Source organism: Hydractinia symbiolongicarpus, chromosome 13, assembly GCF_029227915.1.
Source record: "Hydractinia symbiolongicarpus strain clone_291-10 chromosome 13, HSymV2.1, whole genome shotgun sequence".
Lineage (NCBI taxonomy): Eukaryota > Metazoa > Cnidaria > Hydrozoa > Anthoathecata > Hydractiniidae > Hydractinia > Hydractinia symbiolongicarpus.
In genome coordinates this window covers 7,292,442-7,316,967 of record NC_079887.1, presented here as the reverse complement: position 1 = coordinate 7,316,967, position 24,526 = coordinate 7,292,442, and the positions used below count along the sequence as shown (strand labels likewise).

Sequence of the window (24,526 nt, the reverse complement as noted above, 5' to 3'; positions counted from 1 at the left end):
GAGGTTTAAAACAAAGCTTAAATGGCTTTTAATCTGACAACACAACAGCGCCACAGGGTCAAATTCCCTTTTGTCAACACAGGATTTGGCAAAACGGCTTCCCATTTAAAGCTAAAAAAGTGTAAAGAATCTTCCAGACAAGTAACTTGTGATGGAAGTCTATACTTTCTTTAAGATTTCCATCTGTAATATTATTTGGCAAATTTCTATGAAGATCACTTTTTTAATTTTTAAAGATATTCTTCCTGTTTGTCTGTTCATTATTTTTATGTTTATTATTTCTTGAACATGATATTTTGGTAAGCAAAGTTTTAGGAGATTCTTCACCAATAATTGGGCAAAAAATAATGACGTTACACATATTTGTATAATTTTCAACAATGTTTTTCCTTTTTTCCTTTTTTGATTTTCTCCTTTTTTTGATATTTGCTTTGTATACAATCTTGTTTTGAGGATTTTAAAACAATCTACAGGGATATTATTGCACCATCCTCTTTTTCTAAGAAAAATGGTATATTAAATTTGTTTCAATTACAGTATATTATATATACATTTGTTTAAAATAGTTATAAATTCTTTCCTTGTAATAAAAATCACTTTGCATTTGTATATTTCCTGCTTGTTTTAAATACAAAAAATTAATTATATATATAAATTAATTATATATATACCTTGTTAAATTCATTTTAGTTGAAACTGTAGTTAACGGAAACTGACCGGTTTTGATGTTAAACTGTAAAATAAAAAGCCCAAGGTCAAAAGTACAGATCGAGCTTGCGAGGTCTGTGCCCTTGACCGAGGGCGTTTTATTACCTGACTGTATCTGGTCTGCAAATAAATATTCCTTTGTGAACAAAACAAACAAATCTATATATAAATTGCTATTCCCAAGGCACAAAGGAAGAAAATGCATGTTCGATTTTGATACTTTTCAAATTCAAGATCGTTCAATTTTAAAATTTTGTAAATACACAAAAAAAATTTGAATCATTGTTTATATGAATTGAAACGAAAAGATGGTTTTAGGTGAGCTACTTTTATATTTTTTGTGTGCTGTGAAAATGTTTTTTATTTCTGTACGTTTTTATGTTACCATTTTAATCATGGCTACCCAAACCAGTTAGTATGGCTTCATACAAAGACCTGTTAAAATAAGCCGTAAACCAATCAAATCATCGGAATTTTTTCATACTAGCTGTTTTTTTGTATCAGCCAGGTAATAACAAAATATATAACTATATTTTTGCTTAATCACATCAAAACTAAATCAGCGTTTCAATGAATTGCAATTCGCAAGTTTTGCCTTTCTTTCGACTATCAACTTTACCTACCAAACATAAAATTTGCAGATAGAAAATTAATATTTAAAAAATAAATGCTACATATAAATTTTAATTTCTGTGTTTTACACGTGTCTTTATTATTGCAACTCCAACTGGTGGAGATGTAAAATTACATTTACGCAGGCTTTGCGGTGTTGCATGACAATATAATTTTTGTTGTGCATGTATGTTATTGTCTAAAAGCACTAACAATCACTAAAGCTATTAAAACTTTTTTAAATGAATGGAAAATCTATATTTTTCATGGCCACTTTTTTTTATGCTTTTTAATCCTATTAAAAATAGTACTTTTGATTGCTCTATCATTCACATCCTATCATCATCATCATCATTATCAGCTTAAAGTTCGTTTTCCATGCTAGCATGGGTTGGACGGGGTATATTAATGACCCTCTGATGACCAATCTGATCTAGACTGTGTGAGATCTAAACTCAAATTCCTGTGCATCAAGTCTATCCTTATTACCTCATGTATACATCTGTATTCAAAAATAAAAAGTTAGTTTCACTAAATGAAAACACAATCGTATGAAAATTAAACCACACCTTATTTTATTCTAAAACCATTAGAACAAGATTGCACGGAGCTTAAACAATGCCATATTTTGTTTTAAGTGATGAAAATGCGATTGTTTGGAGGTTAAACAATGTGGTATGTCATTCTAAAACCATTAAAATGTGATCACATTGAACCTAAACAATGTCGTATTTTGTTAAACATGCTTTGTGGGCAAAAGAACTGAAAATAAACTATTTTGATTTTTGCAGATTACCTTAAATATTTAATTAAACCCTGCAAATTGCCGAGCTGTAATCAATGCGAAATGGAATAAGGAAAAACAAAAACATCACTGTAACCATAAAATCAGAATGGAATGGTATGAAGTCAAAAACTTTGCTGATCATCTAAAAGCTCATTCCCAGGACAATATTTGACTTGAAGAAATGACCCTGGCCAAATTGGTCTGTTTTGCTCTTTCATTGGTTTCACAAATTCCCGTTAATTAAGAAAATAAATTCATTTATGTATAAACAAATAACAGAAAAACAATAATGGTGGTAAGGCTTCAGTGCAAGAGGAAACATGGAAATGTTTATGCCATGTATTTTCCCAATTTATTTTTGTGATTATAATTTTATTTTTAAAAGTTTACAGGTATATAAAATTCATTTAAAAAATTTTTTTGTTAAAAAACTTAAATTAATTGTCTGAATACTATCCAAAAGCCAGCATCTCATACAGAATGTAGCACTACAAAGTAACGCAACCACACTATACCAGAGCTAGAATTTGAGGCGGATTTTGAGAACCAAAAAATGCTATTAGTACGTGCTCATATCATTGTGATTGAGTATTCCATTTCAGTAATATTAAAAATGCAATAACTTAGTCCAAAGAGGATTAATGACTTGAAAGTTGTTATGGGATACGTTTAGACAAATGTCTAAGAATACGCATTGAAATAGTTTCCTTTTGGAAATATGTTTGCTGTCATAGTTCAAGCAAACTGGTTTATTTTGAATACCCTAGCTGTTTTTAAGTGTGCATTATGCTTATAAAATCATTAGGCATATGGCCCAGCCTTGGTGATTTCATATGTTTTTGCTTAAGTACTTTAGTTGTGCTTCTTTATACGCAACAAGACTATAATACCACAATACTGTCTGGACATTGTATGTACATTTACTTCAGCCTTAGTAATTCAGGTTGGCGCTCGACATTTGCAAAAAGGATTGCCAACGTGTTACCAAAGCTTTTTGATTCACAATGGCAAATTTTTGATTTGGTTTTTTTAGATGTAACTTTCTGTAATTTTGCTCTCATTGTATACTTGGACTTGGACTTGGAAGTACTTGGACTACTTTGAAGAATTGTCTTCTAGAAGCTTCTGATGATACCTGTGGGTGGACGAAAGGACCAGCTAGACATAGACAGACCTGGTGGTGGAATAATGAGGTTGACCAGTGTATAAAGGAAAAAAGGAAACTTTGGAAAGAGTGGAAGTCAGGTGGTAGTAAAAATATTTACTTAGAAGCTAAGCGTCGCGCTCGTACAGCAGTGTATAAGGCAAAATCAGAAGCAGAGAGAAACAGATTTGCAGATGTGTTAAGAAGGGAAGACCAGCGCAATGAGGTATTCAAGATAGCAAAGCAAAGGAAGAAGAGGAGGAGAAAAGGGTAGCTTGGAAGAATCAGAGGTTGCTTAACACTGAGTTTGATTGGGATGAGAATAATTTGTCTGATGATGATGTTGTAGAAGGGCCAGCTATGCAGATCAAGACAGAATGGGTAGTGGAGGCTATTAGGAAATTGAAGATTGGCAAGGCTGCAGGAGTATCAGGTATTGTTGCAGAGATGGTAAAAGCATCTGGATATATTGGAGTTGAGATTATTACAAGTCTTGCTAACCAGATTATAAAGGATGGTGCTATTCCGAGTGAGTGGCAGTTGAGTGTAATAGTAAATTGTTTCAAGGGCAAGGGTGATGCATTAGAAAGGGGTAACTATAGAGGTTTGAAGTTGGTTGATCAAGTAATGAAAGTTATTGAAAGAGTGATTGATAAGTTACTTAGAGAAAGAATTGATATAGATAAGATGCAATTTGGTTTTGTTCCAGGGCGTGGCACTACAGATGCAATATTTTTACTCACACATCTTCAGGAAAAGTATTTAGGAAAGAAAAAGAATCTCTATTTTGTCTTTGTAGATTTAGAGAAAGCTTTTGATAGAGTGCCATGTAAAGTTATTTGGTGGGCTATGAGAAAATTAGGTGTGGATGAGTGGCTAGTTACGATGGTACAGTCTATGTACAGCAATGCTAGAAGTCGTGTCAGGATTAACGATTCACTTAGTGATGAATTTAGTGTAAATATTGGTGTACATCAGGGTTCTGTACTTAGTCCTTTGTTGTTTATCCTAGTCTTAGAAGCGCTGTCAATGGAGTTCAGAACAGGTTGTCCATGGGAGCTATTGTATGCAGATGATTTGGTTCTCATAGCAGAGTTGATGGAAGAACTAGTTGAAAAGTTTGAGAAGTGGAAGATAGGACTAGGTGAGATTATAGAGAATCAAGTATTTCCAGCTTTAATGATGTACAACAGTGGCTCGTTAGAGATAGTTAAGAACTTCTGTTACTTAGGTGATATGTTGGGCAGTAAAGGGGGTGTTGGAAGAAGTGTTACTTGCAGGATAGGTTCTGCTTGGAAAAATTTTAGAGAGTTACTTCCTTTATTGACTAGCAGAGTCCTGTCAATTGAGGTAAAAGGTAGGTTGTATGAGGCCTGTGTAAGAAGTGTTATGTTGTACGGTAGTGAGAAATGGGCAGTGAAGCAGGAAGATCTTGACCGTTTAGAAAGGAATGATATGAGAATGGTTAGGTGGATGTGTAATGCCAGTCTGAGAGACAGAAAGAGTTCAGATGAGCTAAGAAGCAGGCTAAGTCTCCGTAGAATTAAAGATGTTATCCAGATAAGAAGATTGAATTGGCTGGGGCACTTGGAAAGAATGGAGGAGGATAATTGGGTAAGAAAGTGTAGAGACTTGATAGTTCCCGGGGCAAAGCCCAGAGGCAGACCGAGAAAGACTTGGCAGGAGGTTATAAGGACAGACTTGATAGAGAGGAAGTTGAGTTTAGATCTAACACAGTCTAGATCAGATTGGGAGAGGGTCATTAATATACCTCGTCCAACCCATGCTAGCATGGAAAACGGACGGTAAGCCGAGAATGATGATGATGATGATGATGATGATTGTCTCTCTTAATTTAAAGGTTACCTCCCGCGAAAAATAAAGTTAATTGCGTATGAAAGAGCTTGAAAGGTTGTCTAGGAATTTAAATATTTTTTTATAAATTCTTGATTAATTCTTTAGTATTTGGACTAAGAAGATTTACTAATTATGCATGATGTCATAAGTGTGCTCTACAAGGGGATTAATTTAACATTTTTGACAAGCCATAGAAAGTTAAAAATGTTTTCTGGCCGTTCACTTTCAAAAAAATAAAAATATTTCTAGAGAACTTTCAAAGATCTTTTATATGAGCTCAACTTGATTTTTCGTGGGAGGTAACCTTTAACAAAAACAAATATAGTAAAACAAAACAAAATCAGGTTTTTCGGTGTGAAGCAAAAAAAGCATTTTTGCCAACATGAAAAAAATTAAATTAGAAAGGCTAAAGCACAAATTAAGTGTGTGGTCAGATTTTAAATCCCAGAATTCTAAAACAAAACATTTTTCCTGTGGTGTGGGGAAAATGAATTATTGAACCCGTCTTCACCACAGCAACAGGTCAACCCATGCTATATGAGGGAAATTAGCTAGAGTCTTGAATTAGCTACAATTGTTGTAAAGAATTCTCAACTTTATGAATGATAAAGGTTGAAGAACAACAAAAAAAGGGAGAGCACACATGCTTCCATTTATATTCTATTCAGTTCTGTTATATTCTATTCAGTCCCAATTTACACCGCAACATGAATTTTGATATGATTTTAGAAAAATGAGATACATAAGTACAGACAATACACAGTGTGGGTTTTTTTTTACGAAAGACTTGGCAAAAGTTGTTGTGTTTTCATCCCAACTTTCGTTGTTCACAAAATTCGTAAAACATTTCCAGATCCCTAAGGTCAATATACTGGCTTCAAAGACTTTGTATAGATAATATGAAACGAATATAAAAAAACATTACGGTTTTTAGATGATTTTCGCTATTGTAAGCGTTTTGTCCTATTTATGTTTATTTTGTCATATGTTTTGTGCAAAAATTTTGACAGTACTGCTCCTGACAACAACTCTTTCTTTTTTCTTTCCTGGAACTCTCCTGGCAAACATATTTCTTTCTTTATGCATTAAATGATTTTCGCACAACATGGTGTCCTTACAAAATTTTAAAGTATTTACAACAGCACGACTAATGTTGTTAACCCACTTCAGACAATGTAACTTTCTTCACTACTGCTGGGTCCTGGAATCGTAAAAAAAAAATCTCACTTTTTTTCGGTGTACTATTTTTGCAACCACATGTTTTACAAATGGGTATAGTTTACAAAAATCGTTTTGCAAATATAAATAATAACAACTAACGGAGAAGTATCATGCACACGTTGTACTACGATAGTTTTATATTCTGTATAAGATTAAGAGTGCGAAGAATTGACATGAGCGTAAGTTGCATCACAGGTCTCCATTGCAGATGTTCTTTCAATTATGTTATGGCGACTACTGTAAACAATTTATATGCCAAAAAGGGGGGAAATTGATTTTTTTTTAAAATATTTCAGTATTTCAACGAAAAATTACAGCTTTCAAATATATTTTGCAAATATTGGGCTTAGTTCCCCTTTAAAATGTTTTTTACTTTAGATCCTGGGCAATTAAATGTGTTATTGGTTTTCTGCAGTAAAAAGATCCAGTTAAAAAAAATATATCGGTGAATGTTATATTTCTTTTTTTGCTCTCTCCCTTTTAATTTTATATTTAAAATATTGCAACTGTAGCAAAATTATGGACTAATACACAACGTTTAAACTTTAAAGATAGACAGTTCAAATAATAGAAATTTTTTATAACAGCAAAGCAATATTACTAAAACATAATATGAAAGCAATACACAATATCACTTTCACTACTTGAATTCACATAATTTAACGTCTAAGATGAGTCACAAAACAATTGTGAAAGTACTTTAAAAAAAACTAGTTTGTTATTGTCGATAAACTAAACTTAAAGATGGTGATGATTTATTCTTTTAATCAACACTTTAGTCAGAGCACAGTATGTGCGGTTTTTTATGTTTATCAAAAGTTTAATCTATTTTTAATTTTTTTTTAACCCTTTAATGTTTTCCTTAATATTCTTTTTTTTCTTTTATGTGTCTTCCAGATGTTTGTAATATATAAAACTTTAGCTTTTCTTTATGTTTTTGTTTTGATATTTTTTTTATTGCTGTTGTTGGAAAAAATCTTTAAAAGAGTGTGAGAGAGGAGGGAGTGAAGATCTCTGCTCACCTTCCAATGAAAGACTTTGAAGTCTAAGAGTAAACTAAAAAAAAAGAATCTGTGTAGCTGGGAATATATAAAACAAAAGAGATATTCTTATATAATCTTTTCCTTGGATCATGTCTCATTTATTATTCATTAGATTAATCTAATCTATATAAAAGTCATAAAAGTGCTTAGACACCAGTGAAAAGTTTGTTTTCAACTTTGTTAAGAAGATGAAGAACAGAAGAAAAGGACATGTGTTCATTTAAAGTTTTTGTTCTGTTTTGTTTTTAGTAGTTGAGTCATTGAATATATGTTGAATATGTTATAAAAGCATATGATAACCTTTATTATGAAAATCATAACATTTATATATATTTTAATATGGTGTAGAAAATTTGTTTTTTTTTACGGGTATGCAAGTAATTTTTTGTTATTATATTTTTTTGGTCAATTAAAATTTGTTGTTTATCAATGGAGCTGCTACTTGGTTTGTTTGCTTGTTTGTAAAAAAAAATATGTATGATGTTAACCAAAGCAAGGAAAAACCTAGAAATGTCTCAAAATTCTCCTTTCTTCTACAAAAAAGATGCAACTACCTAATAAAATAATAAGACACATCACAACATGGGTCTGGGACTTAGTATGATACTCTTACATTTTTTATTTTGACCTTCACAATACATGGATTTTTTTTCGCAGAGAACATCGTTTTTTTTTTCTTCTTTTCTTTTTTCATTAAGCCTGATTTTTTTGGCAAACGAAAACCCATGTTCCAGTCTAATATGAAAATAATACAAGTAGAATCAAAGGATTTCTGACGTTTTTTCTGTAACTAACGATGCACGAAGATTTCCAACTAATTTAGTCAATATTATTTTATTTTGCAGAAAAAGTTTCAGTAAACGTTAATAAATTAATCATGACACTGGACTGAGCACTTACTACAAGTAAACTGTGTCACACATGCCTATAGATGTAATAGCCTTTTCCTAAAAAAACTTATCACAACTTGAATAAAAAACACCCAAACCACAAAAACAGCCCGTTGTTAACACTAGGTTGAACGTTTATTACAGGTGAACCGTGTCACATATGAGTAATAGGCGTAATACCACATTTCAAAAATAACACAGGAAACAGCCCATTCTTACCTTGTCCAATTAACAAAATTTATTTTACGGAATAAGTTTTTATGACAGTAATAAAATGTGTAGTTACCTAACTACACTTAGCATCATAAAAATTATTGAATTAGAAATTTGTAGTAGCTAGCTAAAAACTGCATTTGTCTACTTTCACTTTTTAGCCAGAGGTAGCTCAAGAACTAACTAGATAGCCATAACCCCAACATAAAAAAACATTGATATACCAAACTGAATAAAAACTTTAAAAGAATGTGGAGCTAAGTGCTTCAAAGAAAATGGGAAAAGATGAGGAAAAGAATAAGTGTGTAAAGGCAATGTAAAACCAATCGGTCCTCATGGCCTTGTGGTTGCCTGTGTATATTCTGGTGATCTCGTTGACGCCCTGCCTATAATAAAGCGTCAGGTTGCGTAAACTTGTGGAAAGAATAAGGTTTCTGATTGGTTGATGAAATTAAAGTCTGGCCCAAAAGGGTTGACAGGCTTATTACCCCAGATTAATAGTGTGGATTTATGGTCCCGAATAATTGGTCTGGGTGGCTAGGTCGAAAATGTCATTTTTTTGCAGTGGCTAAAATCGTGGTAAATAGGGAAAGTACAACTACAGTACAACTTTAAAAAGATGTATAAAAACGGGTTGGTAGGACGATGAAAAGGTTATGAAAAAAAAACAAATACTATAGTTGTTTCATTGTTCAGGCGTGGTTAGAGGGAAACAGCAGTGCACAGCTAAGCAACAATTTTGCATGACAGACAAACAGACGTATATAGGTATTTTAATATAGATTTTTAAAAACTTTAGGAAAATTCTAACAAATACCAATTACGAATTTCGTATTTTTTAAAAAATATGTCTATTTTGAAAAAATACAGAATTCGTATTTCTAAAAATACCAAAGAATAATTTCGAACATAATGATAAATTCTGTGGTTCTTACAGCTATTTCACAACCAAATAAGGCGACGCATTTTCTTAACTTTATCACAAAATACAATGAGATCTGAGCATTATTTATGTTTTTTTTTCGTCATCTAAGAACAAAATGCATCAATGTGCAAATTTAGTATATCTGTGTCTTCGTTATTTTAGAACAAAATACCAGAATTTTAACGTTCAAAGGAACTTTTTTTGTTATTTTAGAACGAAAAAGGGTAATTTTTAAGCCTTGCAGAGATTTTTCGTTATTTTAGAATGAAATACAGAGATCTTCAAGCTTCGCAGAGTGATTTATTTTTCGCATTTTGAAACAAAATACAGTCATTTTAAGCTTTGCAGGGTCTTTTTCTTGTCATAATAAAACAAAATACAGCGATTTTTAAGCTTTGCATGGTAATTCATTCGTTCTTTTAGAACAAAAGACAATAATTTTTAAGCTTTGCAGGGTAATTTTGGAGCAAAATAATGGCGGTTACCCCTCTATGAAGATTTGTGTGATACCATTTTCATAGCTTTGCAATGAATTCTGATATATTCTTACAAAAATATCGTTATCTTCATATTAATCTGTTTTTTTAACAGTTTTGTCTTTTTTAAATTGCTTCATGCCCCACTAGGCAATGGAAATAAAATTTTATGAATTACAAAGGGTTAGGAAATACAATTTTTTTAAAAAAAAAAAATTAAATATGAAATTATAAAGAATCTTTGTGTAAAAGCCACCGTCCAAATCTTGTATTATTGGCTACCTGGAGCAGTGTATTACCATTTCACTACATCAAAAAAATAATTGTACTGTAACTGAAAGCAAATGGATTTACTGCTTTTTATAAGATAAATTTGTATCAACACTGGAAATCCAACTTAAGTCTTACAGTGACATTTAAAGCAGTTTGTTAAAATTAACTATGAAGTTTAAAGCTTTTACACAATCGTTTTTTGTTAAAAACTTGACCATTATGTACATGTAATTTTTTATTTTGGTCTCCGAAAAATGGATACATTGTTACAAGCAATAAATTGTGCATTTTTGACACTTTTAAATGTTTTACAATTTAGGAAAGAAATAAACCAGAAAAAATAAATATATAATAAAACTGAAAGAAAATTGGGTTGCTACTTATGATCAGCTCCAATGACCACACCTATAGTAAGTATTATACCAAGTGCTATGTTCTTATACATCATTTAACAAAATAAAAAAACTTAAATTTTCTATGACAAAGAAAAAAAGCTGTAAAAACGGAAATTCAACAAATGACACAGATTAGCATAATATTTTTTAAATCTCTTAAATTCTTACTAAAATTCTCTTCTTTTATTTTGCTGTAAATGCCGTGAATGGAGAACTATCAGTATAGTATATCTGTCAATAAACTAAACAAAAGTCATATGCATTTTTTGGATTTTCTTCCCTTTATTCTTGCCGTAATTGATTTCTCACTTTTGATGTGCTATAGTAAACTCCCTCTTTATAAGATATATTGTTACTCTGAATTTCTGTTGTTTCTTAGATTGGCGAAGGTGAAAAATTAATAACAACTGTTCTTCTAAATGGAGAACGCCTTCATGTGCGAGTGCACGTAAGTAGAACTTTGATTACATTGGTTCTGCTGTTTTACTGTGGCTGTGTTGCCATGTAAACAAATTTTCTTCCTTTATTGTTATGGATATTTGATTTCCAATGATTTTGTAAAACTTGTGATTACTTGTCACCATTTTCTTAAAAAATTATTTTGATTATTATGTCCTATCAAATTACACTGAACAATTTATAAGTTATAAATTTCTGTATAAACTCCCCCTTTTTGGACCAAGGAAATTTGATTATCTGTTTTGTGTAACCATACACTCTCAGCTTTCTTCAGTATGCTTGTTAATTTTATACTTCCTTCTAGTCTCCATCATTTTCTATGCCATCATGTTTGTCAATCTTTCTATAATTTTTAAAAGTAATAATATAAATTCAAGAAACAGGTTGCTTAAATTTATGTTACATTTAAGTTATATTTTGGTTATATTTAAGTTATTCTTCAAAGGACAATATTTCTCCCATTTCAATAGAAAACAATTTAAAACTGTGGTCTTTCATTTTTCTAGTTCATAAAATGCATTATGTTTTCAAAGCTATTATGCAAAAACATATACTCAACTTTTCGTAGCCTTATTTTTCCTTTTTGTATTTAAAATACACTGGTACAAAGCTAATGTGCACCCTTAATTTATGACTTCTGATAAAAAAATTGAGTTAACCCAGGACCACTTTAGTGCTACTTAATTTACTTGATAAATTGCTATTAACTTTATTTTAGCCGCATGCTAATGGACAAAATGTATTTGACGCCATAGTTGAACATATTGGCTTAAACGAAATTACTTATTTTGGATTAATGATAATAAAAGGTGAGATAATTTTTTTTTACTTAACCAGATTTGTTCTGACAGATCTGTTTATATTTATAAGAGATAATGTTTCAAACTTTTTCTGATTTTTCTGTTTCCCTCCATTTCTAAAATTTATTTTTGAGATTTTTTGCATATTTTTAAAGACATACATACATTCACACTTGACCGCAAGAAAAAAATTAAAAAATGTGATACAAAAGAAGACGTAGAAGAATTTCATTTCTCTATTATAATATGTTTATTCGCCTAAGAAAAAAGAAAAGGAAAATAAAATAAAGAAGAAATGGAATCTATCACACTGTTTTTACAAGGAATATTTCAGAAGCAACTTTTTTTTATCAGCTTTGCTTTAAAAATGTCTGTTTTCATTACTTTTTTAATGATATTTCCGACACAGTTATTTATTTTTATTCCACGTTATTTATTGTTGTGTCTGAGTTTAGTTGTATTTTCTGATTCTTACTGCAAAACTTACGTTGCAAGTGTAGACCCAAACACAAGAATAGATTATAAACTTTTTGATATCTTGCGTCACAGGTATCCACACAGTTTTTTTGCATTTGCGTTGGTTTCACAGTGTGAATCAGCCTTAAAATGGATCAAGCTTAGTAAAACAAATAAGGCTTGGGAAACAGTGAATGTTAAAATGCTTTACCATAAATACTGGATTTATCTCCCACCTTCCAATAAGCCCAACCACTAGAAATATTTTTAAAAATTAGCCCCTGTGTGGTGTAAAATGTACTGTACTTACTTTGCAGGAAAAAAACACAACTGTCCTAGATATTGGCTAACAACAATATATCTAGTTTAAAAAGTTTTAAATGTTTTAAGGGAGAAGCTGCTTTACAATATATTATAGAAATAAACAAATATCAAACAAATAGCCCCTTTGGTTGTTAATAAGTATATACCCTACACATTTTTAAATCTATCTAAAAAAGAATTTTTAATTCCTGATAATAAACCCACCCCAAAGAGGACTCAATTACATGAGCTGGGTTAATAAGAAAATTATTGGTTTATTGGAGATTGCAGAGCAGTGCATTCAAAGTTAGGGGTTAATCAAAATATGAAGGATTTGTTAAAAAAAACTCAATTTAGCACACAGAAACTTCAAACGGCATTTAAAATTGCGACTTTTTTATATTAATTTTTAAAATACAGTATTTATCGTTTTTTCAATGCTTTTAATGAGATCAACAAAAAGAAATTGTCTCCTGCCTGATTTTTTGTTGGTGTAATTGTTTTAGATGGTGAGCAACAATTTCTCAACTTGGACGACAAACTTAACAAACTATCAAAATATGCTCCTCATTTGTGGCGTGACGATGTATGTTTTTTTATAATTTTTTTTTTATATCACTGTCACAACAGATTTAAAAACCTTTTTGAGACAAAGAAATTTTTTGTTTTAGTTTTCTCAATACCCTTGTTTTATTTTAGGGTAACTGCAACTCTTCTCTTGTCTTCACTGTGTTTTTTCGTGTGAAGTATTATGTGGAAAATATATGTTTACTGCAGTAAGTACGACACTAGGTTTATAATTTGTGTGACAAATTACTCTTTTTTCAGTTTTTGTAATAAATAACTTGTGCATTGGAAGAAATTTATTGGAGGGGCGTCTGTTATGCAGATTTTATGGTAATTAAAAAGATATCATAAATTTCTTACAATTGGGAATTTAATATGTCTGTAATTTTTTTTTAAATTTCGAGTGATTATTATCTTTTCGTGTTGTTGGGAGTTTGAAAACTTTAAAAAATACCTGGAAAATGACTGGTTTTTGCTGAAAAAATTAAAGGGTTTGAATAGCTTAAAAAAATTGGCTCTTAGTATTTAACAAATTTATTCATGACTTTCTTTTATATTTACATACCTTATATTTGAACCATTGTAGTATGTTTTATAAATATCAACTTTATTGCCTAAAAATTCAGCCCTGCAGAAAAGTATCTGACTACAGGGACAGTCCCTGGCCTGTCAATGGTTTGATTATGATGCACTCTAAAATCATGACGAAAGCAATGGCCTTTCTAATTTGATTTATTTTATGTTTGAAAACACTTTGCACTAAGATCAGTACATTCCTTCTATTCTTCTAGGGAACAGCAAACTAGACATCAATATTATTTACAGCTACGGAAAGATGTATTGGAGAGCAGTGTTCGAGTTCATGATGATACATCAATGGTGTTGGCCTCCTATGCATTACAAGCAGAGTTAGGCGATTATGACAGAAACATTCATGGCTTGGATTATTTTGTACCACAACATTACTTACCTGCAAAGGTAAAAGAATGTTTTCTTATGTAGAAAAGGAAGAATTTTCTTAGACCATTTTAATAAAGGCATAATCACCTTTTTAGATCTTTTTACAATTAACAAGTATGCATGCAAAAAGCTATACCTTATTTAGTCCCAGGATTACATAGAGGTCCAACTTTTTAACTATAATGTAGGGTTTGTGGGCAAAAAAAAAGTCATCCTAATTTTTGTAGATCACTTTATATAATTAATTAAAACCTGAAACTGCCATGCAAGCCTTCAAAAGCCTCCTTTTTAAACATAAGTCTGGTGAAGGGGAGAAAGGATATTTTATTCTTATTATAATGTTCTTAATAAAGTAGACCTTACTTTTTCCCTTTTTACTGAATAAAATTATTATATTTTTTTACTGTTAAAAACAATACTTTATCTTGTTGTTTTGATGATCTCAATGTTGACTGTTTGGAAAATATTCTTTTTTTATAAACCCCTAGATAAAAAGGAATTTTGTAAAGGGATTGTGAAGATCAAACCTTGATTCCTACTGTTTACTTTAGAATAGCATTTCTGTACTCTTTCATGGCTTTTATATGCTCTCTCATGTGCTTTTATCAATTAGCTCTGAGAGATTAATCACACATCCCTAACACTGAAAACACAACAGCGAGCCTCTTTTTTTAGCAGCTCAAAGATTAATATTGTAACCAATCAAGAAGCTTTAGGAAATATGTTGCTTGCACATAAGAGGCTAAATTTTGTGCTTGCATGGCAAATTGGTAGTGTAGTGCAAGTGCAAGTTAAACCCTATGATTTTGTAAATACATTTATGTGAAATTCATCACATATTTGGTTTGGTTTTAGACGATAGCAAAGCTTACAATTCCGTATATCAAGAATGCTTTGCCAGCCATGCATCAATCACATAGAGCTTTAACAGAAGGTCAAGCAGAAATTGAATTCCTTAAGGTGAGGTATTTTGGTTGTTATACATATTTGCTAATTCAAAATAAGAAGACTGTTACATTAGCTAAACAATTATTTTTTTAAAGCAATTTATTTTTGTTTTGTTTTTCCTTTCCATACTTGTTGATATCTTCTGTTTTTTGTTTTATTTTTTTCAATCTAATTTTATTATTTTCGTAGGAAGCACAAAAGTTAAGTGAATATGGAGTTTTATTTCATCGTGTTTATAAGGTATGTATTTTGTTGTGTTAGTTGTAAGGGAGACTAACACTTCAATGTCTTTTCATATGTCGTATACATTAACATGTTTAGAAAGAATTTAACAAAAAGGTTCCCTACAATCTTGGTATTTGTGTTCGTGGTTTGGTTGTTTATGATGTAAGTGTTTGTTTATATTGAGCTGCCAAACTGCATTTCTTACTGAGTACTTTTTTTAAAATGCTAACTAATATGCTCTTTATATTTGGTTTTGGTTTAATTCATCCTCTACTATATATTCACCCTCTACTAAAACTTTTTTAAACTATTAACCCTTGCAGTCCCATCTATTTGATACCTAATTTTCCAGAGCAAATAATAAAAATTTGAGCCAAGGAACATTTCGACATCAAATCATTTTTATGCTGTTATGACTTGATCACCTAATCGAAAAGATGGTAAAAAGGTTGTGCCTTTTTGGGCTTCAAAATACAAAAAATAAAAAAAAAACGTGTCTTATTGAAGAGATATTTATAACATTATATTGCCCTATCATATTTTGCAACCTTAATAATGATATCAATGATCTCATTTAAGTTTGTGAAGACTTTTTTGATAGTATTCATTGAGCAATTTTGAAACAATGTATTCCAAAGACAAGAAAAAACGACAGGGTTGTGGTGCCATGATCAAAGACTGGAAGGGTTAAACAGAAAGTACTAAGACAGGCATTCCTTTTGTGTGCTAATTTAAGTATTTTACTTCATTAAGGCTTTGTTCTGCTGGGTTTTTTTAGTCCACATTTCTGCTTGTGGTCCCTTGACTTGTTTGAGTTTGACTGACAAATTTAAATTTTGCTTTTTACTCTATTTCATTGGGTGTAACGTACTTACCAAATAAATTTTAGGAAACTGGACCAATACGAAATCCTGTCTGCAAGCATGCTTGGTCAAAAGTGAAAAAAATGTCTTTTAAAAGAAGTAAATTTATTGTTGAATGTGACAGCCCCAACCCACACCATGCAAAGATGATGTTTTATACAGCAAATTACAAAAGGTTTGTTGTTTAGTGATGTTGGAGTGGAATTTGATAAATTTTGTTGTTGTTGTTGTTGTTGTTATCAAATTGGGGTATTTTTGTTGCTTAACTGGTTTGTCCTAGATTTTACGGAGTTCAAAAGCAATTCACATAGTGAAAACTTTAGAGATAATTGTTTAGATCTTGTAATTGTCTAGATCATTGAAAATTGTAAAGAATTCTATAACTCCATGTTTTGTTACAAATTGTTTAATTATTTTTATTGTCCATGTAATCTTTATTAATTAGCTTTACGCATTTGGCAGTATAGCGTTGACACGATTTAAAATCCTGTGCCATTGACACTGTTTTTAAGTTAACTGATCCGTTATCTTTAGATCTCGATACCTGTTAAAAATTAGTTCATCGTTTTTCAATTTCCAAATGATGATGGCCTCAAGGATAGCCATGTTGCCAGAATACTTACCTCAGGGTAATGAAGTTATTCTTCTTGTTGTTAATGATAAAAATAATAAGACACATGATGTGTAATTATTGTTGTTTTTATTAAGTTTTTTGTACAATACCCTAGATTTTTTACAAAAAATTGCCTAATTTTATGTTGAAGATTTTTTAATAAAGATTAAGCTGAAGAGCTTGTAGTTTAATTGCAGTTGTTGTTGTCATCATTTCTTAATTAATGCTGTGATATTTACCAAAGTAACTCCAACATTGTTCTTGTAGTACCAGAGCGTATCTAAGATAATAAATCATAAACATTCTAAGTCAAGAACGTGTAATAACATTTCTGGAAAATGTCAACTAAATTTCAGATTACCATGGACCTTAATTAATTAGTGTGCATATAAATATTTAACCTAATTCTTGTATGTAGAGATTTTTTACCATGGGCTAAATGATTTATCTGTGTTGCTTTGCTTTATATCAAACATTTTTGTGATAAGTGTTGTTACAACAAACTCATAGAGGATCCTTTACCACCACCAACGGTACCCAGTCTTCCATCTGTACGGATTGAATCTGCTAGTAATCAAGACCTGGTTGATGGCGGAGACATGCAAACAAGATCATCCATACCAAATTCCAGGGAACACGCTTCAACAACAGCTCCATCAGTTCGAGAAACTCCAAAATCAAAACCAAAGCCAAAAGCAGAAGTATGTATAACTTTTTTGGGTTTAATAGCTCTAATTTTGTGATTGATAAAGATTTTAAAGTACATAGTTAATGCCAATCATATTATTATTATTCCAAGTATTTATATAGGATATAGCCACTTACACTGTTATTAATGTAGGTTCTGTGTTCTAAATGTATACATTAAATATACACCAGCATTGCCTACCCAAGTTCCTTCACATGGAATAAGTTAACCCGTAGCTGTGGTTAAAGAACTTGGTAACCATGCCTGCGCTGTATATCGAACCACTAACCTTGTTATTTCAAAGCTTCAGTGCCACATTAGTTATTTTCTTAGTGTGCTAGTCTTTGCACCCCTCACCTCAAATTATATCAGTTTTATTTGATGGGCTTGTTTCCTTTCTAATATATATTGGCATTTGGCAAACACTGTTACAAATACAAAGCAGTCAGTCAAATAACATCATACCTGCAATTCATACCATTGTTTTGTAATGTGTTTGTGTAAGTTTATACTGTGGGGATGTTCTGACTTGATACAATCATCTAAGGATTTGATAAGTACTATAAAAAAAGGCATAAGGTTCTTTTTATGTTATCAGTATATGTTATTAAAAACATTTATTCTTACAACTATTTACTACTTAAGTTAAGGAATCCTAAGTCCAGATAGAGATTCAGCATGAACTTTCAGGTAAACTGGGGGAGTGAGGCAACATTCTACTATTATCTTATTTTTGAGAATTGGATATGTTTTGTGTGTGAGAGAGAGTGATAAAACTCTTCTGATTGGCCTGATGCAAGTCACATGCCTATATTATGTGTAGAATACCAACGTAGTATAGGATTGAATACCCTTGTAAAGTTGACTGATGACTTTGTGGTAGAATATTCGCTTTAATTGCCAAAGACTATAAAAGAACATTTATTTTTCCTTACTTTGTGTATTTCTTGTTCTACAGTCATATTTTGTTCTGCTTTGCAATAGGTGAAGCAATACACACTTGACCTGCTGAAAAGAGATGGTAGTTTTGGATTTAGCATTGTTGTAAGTATTTCCGTTCACCTAATACTTCTTTCCTATAGAATTCTTTGACAGCCCGTTTATTTTAAATTGGACAAACAATAAAGACACGAATAACTTTTGTGTTGCTTGCCAGCTCCCAGTGGCTAATTGTTTATTACCTTATGTATTTAAATATCTTATATATTATATAATATATTTTACATGGTGAAGCTTGCAGATGCTATTAATATGAATGAGAAGTCTCAAGATTGTCGTTGTCATGTTTTTTTTATTTAATTTCTTTGTTTTAATGATAAGCATATAAAAAATAGTGCAATGCATTAATTCTATCAGGTGTTTTCGATAATATGTTTTCAGAATTTTTTTGGTGTACACCTGGCTTTATGGCAATAAATTGATGAATTTTTAAGTGCAAAGTGTGTCATAGTAAAAACATTTTAGAATTTTCTTCGCTATTGTCTTTTATAAAACTACGGTTTACATTTTTGATCAGCTTAAAACAATTCATAGCCGAGAATAATTTGCGAGTTGTGACTTACTACTTCAGCAAATGTTGTTGTGGGCCGATTTAAATTTATTTTCACAAGATTTAGATCACGAGGAATGAAATTACTTTCATATAAACATTTTGTATTTTTATTATTGTTTATTCTATTTTAAATTTTTAATCATTACTTTGTTTAACAGCAAGCTATGTATGTAATAGGAATTAAAATAATCTTCAAGTTTTTCTCTAATTATCCAAAAATTGAAAGAAAACTTCGCTATGTGATGGTAGCAATCTGAAATTATGAGCTTTTAATATTTTCATTAAATTTAAGTAGTGCTATTATTGCTCTTCCTTATTGTGAATTTATTTTTTTGTCTAAATTGAACCCTAATTTCCCTTTAACAGGGAAAGTTTACAAAATTTGTTGACATTTATTTGATGTGAAGTGCTTGTTATTATCCAGGGTGGTATTGAATTAGGTGGGATCTTCGTAAACAATGTGACGCCAGGTGGACCAGCAGCACATTCTCAACAAATAAACGCAGGTATTGCATTGAATTTGGGTAAAAGCCTCTCATTTCCTAATGTTTTGTATTGCCTGAATTATTTTTCCAATGACTGCTAAATAATAATGGTAACATTTTGTTGTTTTATATTTAGGTGATCGAATAGTTCAGATCAATAAAGATAGTTTTGAAAATGTGACAAGAAGAGAGGTTTGTACTGAATTATGTTGAATTCTAATACACATACTACTACACCATACTATGACAAATTGCTTCCTGTATTTTCTAAATCAGCTCTAAATTTAATATGTTTTGAAACTTTTTTCTAAGGATAACCCATTTCAAATGCTTTTAATCATTGTTCAGTTGACATTGTTTTCTTACCCACTTGATTGATAAAACAGGTCGTTTTATTCATATTATCCCAATTATAAAGGTTTAAGATTCGACCCAGACATTCTACACAAGGCGAGGTAACGTTTATTTTACATAGGCCATCATGACATTGCGAAATGCACCCGATAAGTCAAGATTTATTATGGAGTCATTTGGTCAAAATTTGGTCATTGAAGCAGATGCGTGCATGATGACACCACTGGGTGTATCGAAACAGTCTCTTGTAATCAATCAACCGCAAGTTCCTATTCCACACACAGACAAAGCTGGTGTAAGAATAACATTCAACAATAATATAGTCTATAAGTTTATTGCTCTCAATTGTATAAATTCATAAAACTTTTTCGCCGACGGAGAAGTATTACTGTGTAAAACACAGGTAGTCAGTATACTTCCGAAGCCTGATTTGTTTGTTAAATATTAAAAATATTGTAAGTACAAACAGGTGAAAAGTCTTTTGTATTGTGTCTTACCCATTGTGTTTTTATTTTAAGTCAAACTTTAATCAGGTGTTTACTATTTTTGTGTTTTTAATTTTGCATTTGTTAATCCAAAGCACCCAAATTTCTTTTAAAGGGATGTACTAAATTTTCCTTCTGTTTTTTTTAGGAAATTGTTAAAGTGGAATTAGGGAAAAGAGACAATAACTTTGGTATTGGATTCACAGTAAGGAGTCATTATTTTACAACATACTGCATACATAGAAATTTTTCTTTTCAAAAGAACTAACCTTCCTTCTTACAAATAAATACAACAACACTGTGCTTTTTAGGGAGGTCCAGAACTGGGTGGTGTCTATGTTAAATCGTTAGTTCCTCATGGAGCAGCTGAAGCTGATGGAAGGATAGCCATTGGTAAGCTTGTTGAATTGTCAAATAAAGTAATTTTATGTTTGCATGCTAGCTCCTTTTTATTTCATTTTGGCAATGTGCTGTTCAAAATGCAAAAGCTAATTCTGTCCTAAATACGTATCTAAAGGATAGAGAATTTTTTTCAGATTTGAATTGTTTTTTATTTACACCAATGCTATCTTTCTTTTCTTTTTATCTGTTATTATTATTGAAATTATTTTCCGGATAGCCTCTTCAGTTCCTATTGGTAGTGCTATCAACAAGGTTCCTGCGAAGGGGGTCCTAGTGCATATAAAGCTCCCATTTGAGCTACAAAAGTCGTACAAGCAAAGCAATCGCTTAACTAGACAACCGCCTAAGATATCAATCCTATTCTCATGCTATGCGCTAAGCAGAGAGGATAGATTCACACTTTTATAGTCTCTGGCATGACTCGCCTAGGGTTTGAACCCAAAATCTGGAAAAAACTGGAAGTGAGCGCTGTACCATAAGGCTTCCAGTTTGTTTGTTTATCTTTGATTTGTTGTGTTATGATACTCTTTTTGTGTAGGCGATAGAATTCTTGAAATTGATCAGATTAATGTGGAAAATTTTAGCCGCAAAAAGGTTTGTGTGTATATTGTGATAATTGTTATATTTCTACACTAATGTTCTTCAATTCTTCCCTTGAGTTTTTAAAATCTATAATAAAATGCTCAATGGATATTCTTCTGTCAAAATGGTAGCTGCTAATGACGACTAGTAATAAAAAAATACTTATTGTATTGTAGTATTTGGGACAGAGCAACTAATGTCGAAAATTGTCTCCATTAGTTGTTTTGGACACATTTTTGATATAGTACTGGATATTGTTACAGTAAAAATTATTCAAAAACTTACTTTGACACTAATATTGTAGAAAATGACGGACGCTTTAACAACAACAAAATGACTGACTTGACACATGCTTATCTGGTAAGACAACTGTACAGATTTATTACAAATACCCAACTAATTCTTGGCTCTATATCACATCAAATATGGAGTAGTGAGACTCCTCAATCTACTCAAAATATGGACCGTAAAATTATTATTTACCAATTTAAGTATGCATATAACTGTGATATATGAAAGTAAAACACATAAATATTTTCGCAAGCGACCTAGAATTGAGACTTACATTAACAGAATAAAATTTTAAATTGTAAGGTTTTGTCTTTTGTTTTTGTATAAATTGCCCTAAGTAACATATACCCTTTGTCATATAGAAAAATTTTGCTGTAACCTAAATTTCAAATATAAAACTTTCGAAGTTTTTGTCAATTTTCTTTTAAGAAAGACTTTTTTTGATTTGTCTGTTCAGTATATATATTAGTATTGCACATTTGTCATTTCTTTAACATGAGAGTTTAGTAGTTGACAAGAAGGATCTCCTATAATGCCCACTTATTAAACTGTCATGTTCAAGAAATGATAAAACTACAATACTGATTCTTTTTTAATAGATTCTAGAAACTCTGAAGCAATCATCAGGAACAGCCATTATTCTTTTGGAGCGGTACAAACCATTACCTGGCACCAGCGCCTTTATGAATATTGATCAAGAGAAAGTGCTACGTTCTAATCAGGTACAAGATATACCAACATTTGTATAATTAACTAACATCCTCCTGAGAGTTTTATCAAGTCCAAGTCTGGATTAGCTAGAACTTTCTTTTGCAGATTTTGAACAACATTCTAGAAACCAGAAAGTTTGGAAGAAGATTTGAAATAACATAAAAAAACATGAATACTTTGTGTCTTCATGATGCAAATCGTTCTTTTTCAGGGACTAACAACGTATTAAATACCTACAAACTGCACTCAACTGCACTTTTATTCCAGTAACTTTTGAATCAGTTTTGTTATTTAATATAAATTATGTTTTTGCACAATAAATTTTCGTACAAAAACGTTTGATACATTGTTGCTTAAAAACTTTTTTTGTGCTTCTACATGGCAAGCGTAGTGCGAAAAAGGAATATACCCTACAGGATATTTCATAAAAATATTTTCGTTGAATTAATTACTCTTGCATAGCTCAACAGTCTTAGTTGTATGTTAGGATAATTGACAATGTGAAAACTATAAGAAGAAATCATCAAACAGATATGGTTTAAAGAGTCATCATTATTTCGTTATGTTATAATTTTGTCTTTCAGAATTTTATCTCTATCACATTAAACAAGAAGAGTGACAGTCTTGGCTTCAGCATTACTGTACGTACTAGTATTAAGGTTATGGTGTAAGGTGGATAGTGTTGTAAATGTGATCAATTTTAACCCAATGCCTATCTATGTCTTTAAATTTGAATATATTTGGACGAATGAATTTGTTGTGTTCAAAAGTGTTTTTTTATATTTCTTTTTTTAAATATTAATTGATATTGAATTGGAATATGTTTAAATACATATATATTGCTTAAATCTGGAAATATCTGTTTATTTCCCATGTAAAAGTATCAAAATAATTTCAAAAGAAATCACAAAGGTATTGAAATTTAGGTTTAGCGTTATGTATTTTGAAAAAATGAAAAATCAATACGATATTACTTTAGGGTGGCTTGGAACTTGGTGGGATCTTTGTTAAATATATTAATCCTAATGGTTCTGCTGCTATGGATGGAAGACTGGAAGTTGGTGAGTTTTCAAATTCAAATTTTTAATAAAATACAAAAATTAAGGAAAAAAATAGACTTATATAATATTTACAAGAAATATAATAAGTTGTTACTTTAGCTGCAACAACAACAAAAAAGAAATAAGTGTTACGCCTTAAGTAAGGCATCTTTTGCTTTGATTTACTTCTCATATAGTTAGCTACCTGCAAATACCATTAAAAGCAGACCATTGACTTGCACAAGCATTTGTTTAATGCTATTTATAGTGTGTCTAAACAATTTGCTTGTGTGTGCATATACGAATGCACATGCTTCTCCTGTCAAGTCCTTGTACAAGAATGCATTTAATGCCATTTACTCTTTGCATTAACCTTTGTTTTCTGTTTTAGGTGATAGAGTTGTCGCTGTCCATGATCTAAGTTTAGAAACAGCTACAAGACAAAAGGTAATTTTTGTTGTCCATTTTATGTAATTATAATTCGACTACCTTGTTAAAGAAAGAGTTATTTACTATCCTATTTGGTTTTGTACACACCCTTTTTATAGATCAGCCAGTTATGCATTAGATAACATTTTTGTTGTCTCTTTCAGGCGTTAGAGATAATACGCAATGCTACATCCCCAGTTAACCTCATTATTGAAAAGTGTGTTGCTCCAGGAAATGGAACAGGTGATGCTTCAAAACAAACAACTCAAATTATGCGCTCAGATTCAATAAAGTCATTACCGATAAAACGGGAACCCAGGTCAGTATATTGGAGTCCGAATCCAACCTTTAATACCTAAAGCGTTAAACCATGATAGCTCACTGTGGCATTATGCTGAGAAGAAAGACTAGCTTGCAGTTTAATTCTTTTTCTGGCTATTTTTCTAATTGGCTTTATCTATAGTATGGAATTTGAACAAGTTCAAATCAAATAAAACACAGTATAATAATTAAATTTATGAAAATTTAAAATCTCAACGCAATAAATTGTGCAATTTGTGCGAGTCGACATAAAGTTTACCTTTATGTTTATTAAAGCGGCTACAATACGGTTTATTAAGCTCATTCCCCGCAATTCCCCTCAAAGAATGGTGTATAATAAACGAACCACTCAGCCCGTGTGCAAGAAATTAAACACACGTTAGAACCACATAGACGTCTAGACAACCTGTTGATGAGTAGTTTTTATGATGAATTTGCTACTTTTTTA

General features: G+C 31.1%; 2 protein-coding genes across 4 annotated transcripts in view; one reads left to right on the top strand and one right to left on the bottom strand.

Annotated features, from left to right (window-relative positions):
* LOC130622984 (FACT complex subunit SSRP1-like) overlaps nt 1-24,526 on the bottom strand; it is a 92,060-nt gene that overhangs the window by 26,550 nt on the left and 40,984 nt on the right. The gene's annotated exons all lie outside the window — the stretch shown is intronic.
* Nucleotides 10,413-24,526, top strand: part of LOC130622982 (tyrosine-protein phosphatase non-receptor type 13-like) — a 36,374-nt gene continuing 22,260 nt past the window's right edge. For 2 of the 3 annotated variants that reach the window (XM_057438451.1, XM_057438453.1), the window contains exons 1-24: nt 10,413-10,559; nt 10,924-10,992; nt 11,722-11,812; nt 13,069-13,148; nt 13,262-13,338; nt 13,921-14,107; nt 14,945-15,049; nt 15,227-15,277; nt 15,359-15,424; nt 16,152-16,300; nt 16,660-16,754; nt 17,249-17,439; nt 18,411-18,470; nt 19,403-19,484; nt 19,600-19,655; nt 19,939-20,112; nt 20,451-20,507; nt 20,614-20,695; nt 21,243-21,298; nt 22,177-22,299; nt 22,873-22,929; nt 23,268-23,349; nt 23,720-23,775; nt 23,922-24,076. In XM_057438451.1, coding sequence (XP_057294434.1) covers nt 10,545-10,559; nt 10,924-10,992; nt 11,722-11,812; nt 13,069-13,148; nt 13,262-13,338; nt 13,921-14,107; nt 14,945-15,049; nt 15,227-15,277; nt 15,359-15,424; nt 16,152-16,300; nt 16,660-16,754; nt 17,249-17,439; nt 18,411-18,470; nt 19,403-19,484; nt 19,600-19,655; nt 19,939-20,112; nt 20,451-20,507; nt 20,614-20,695; nt 21,243-21,298; nt 22,177-22,299; nt 22,873-22,929; nt 23,268-23,349; nt 23,720-23,775; nt 23,922-24,076 — 2,216 coding nt within the window. In that variant the 5' untranslated portion in view covers nt 10,413-10,544. The remainder of the gene's footprint in view (nt 10,560-10,923; nt 10,993-11,721; nt 11,813-13,068; nt 13,149-13,261; nt 13,339-13,920; nt 14,108-14,944; nt 15,050-15,226; nt 15,278-15,358; nt 15,425-16,151; nt 16,301-16,659; nt 16,755-17,248; nt 17,440-18,410; nt 18,471-19,402; nt 19,485-19,599; nt 19,656-19,938; nt 20,113-20,450; nt 20,508-20,613; nt 20,696-21,242; nt 21,299-22,176; nt 22,300-22,872; nt 22,930-23,267; nt 23,350-23,719; nt 23,776-23,921; nt 24,077-24,526) is intronic. The other variant, XM_057438452.1, reaches the window with a different exon arrangement.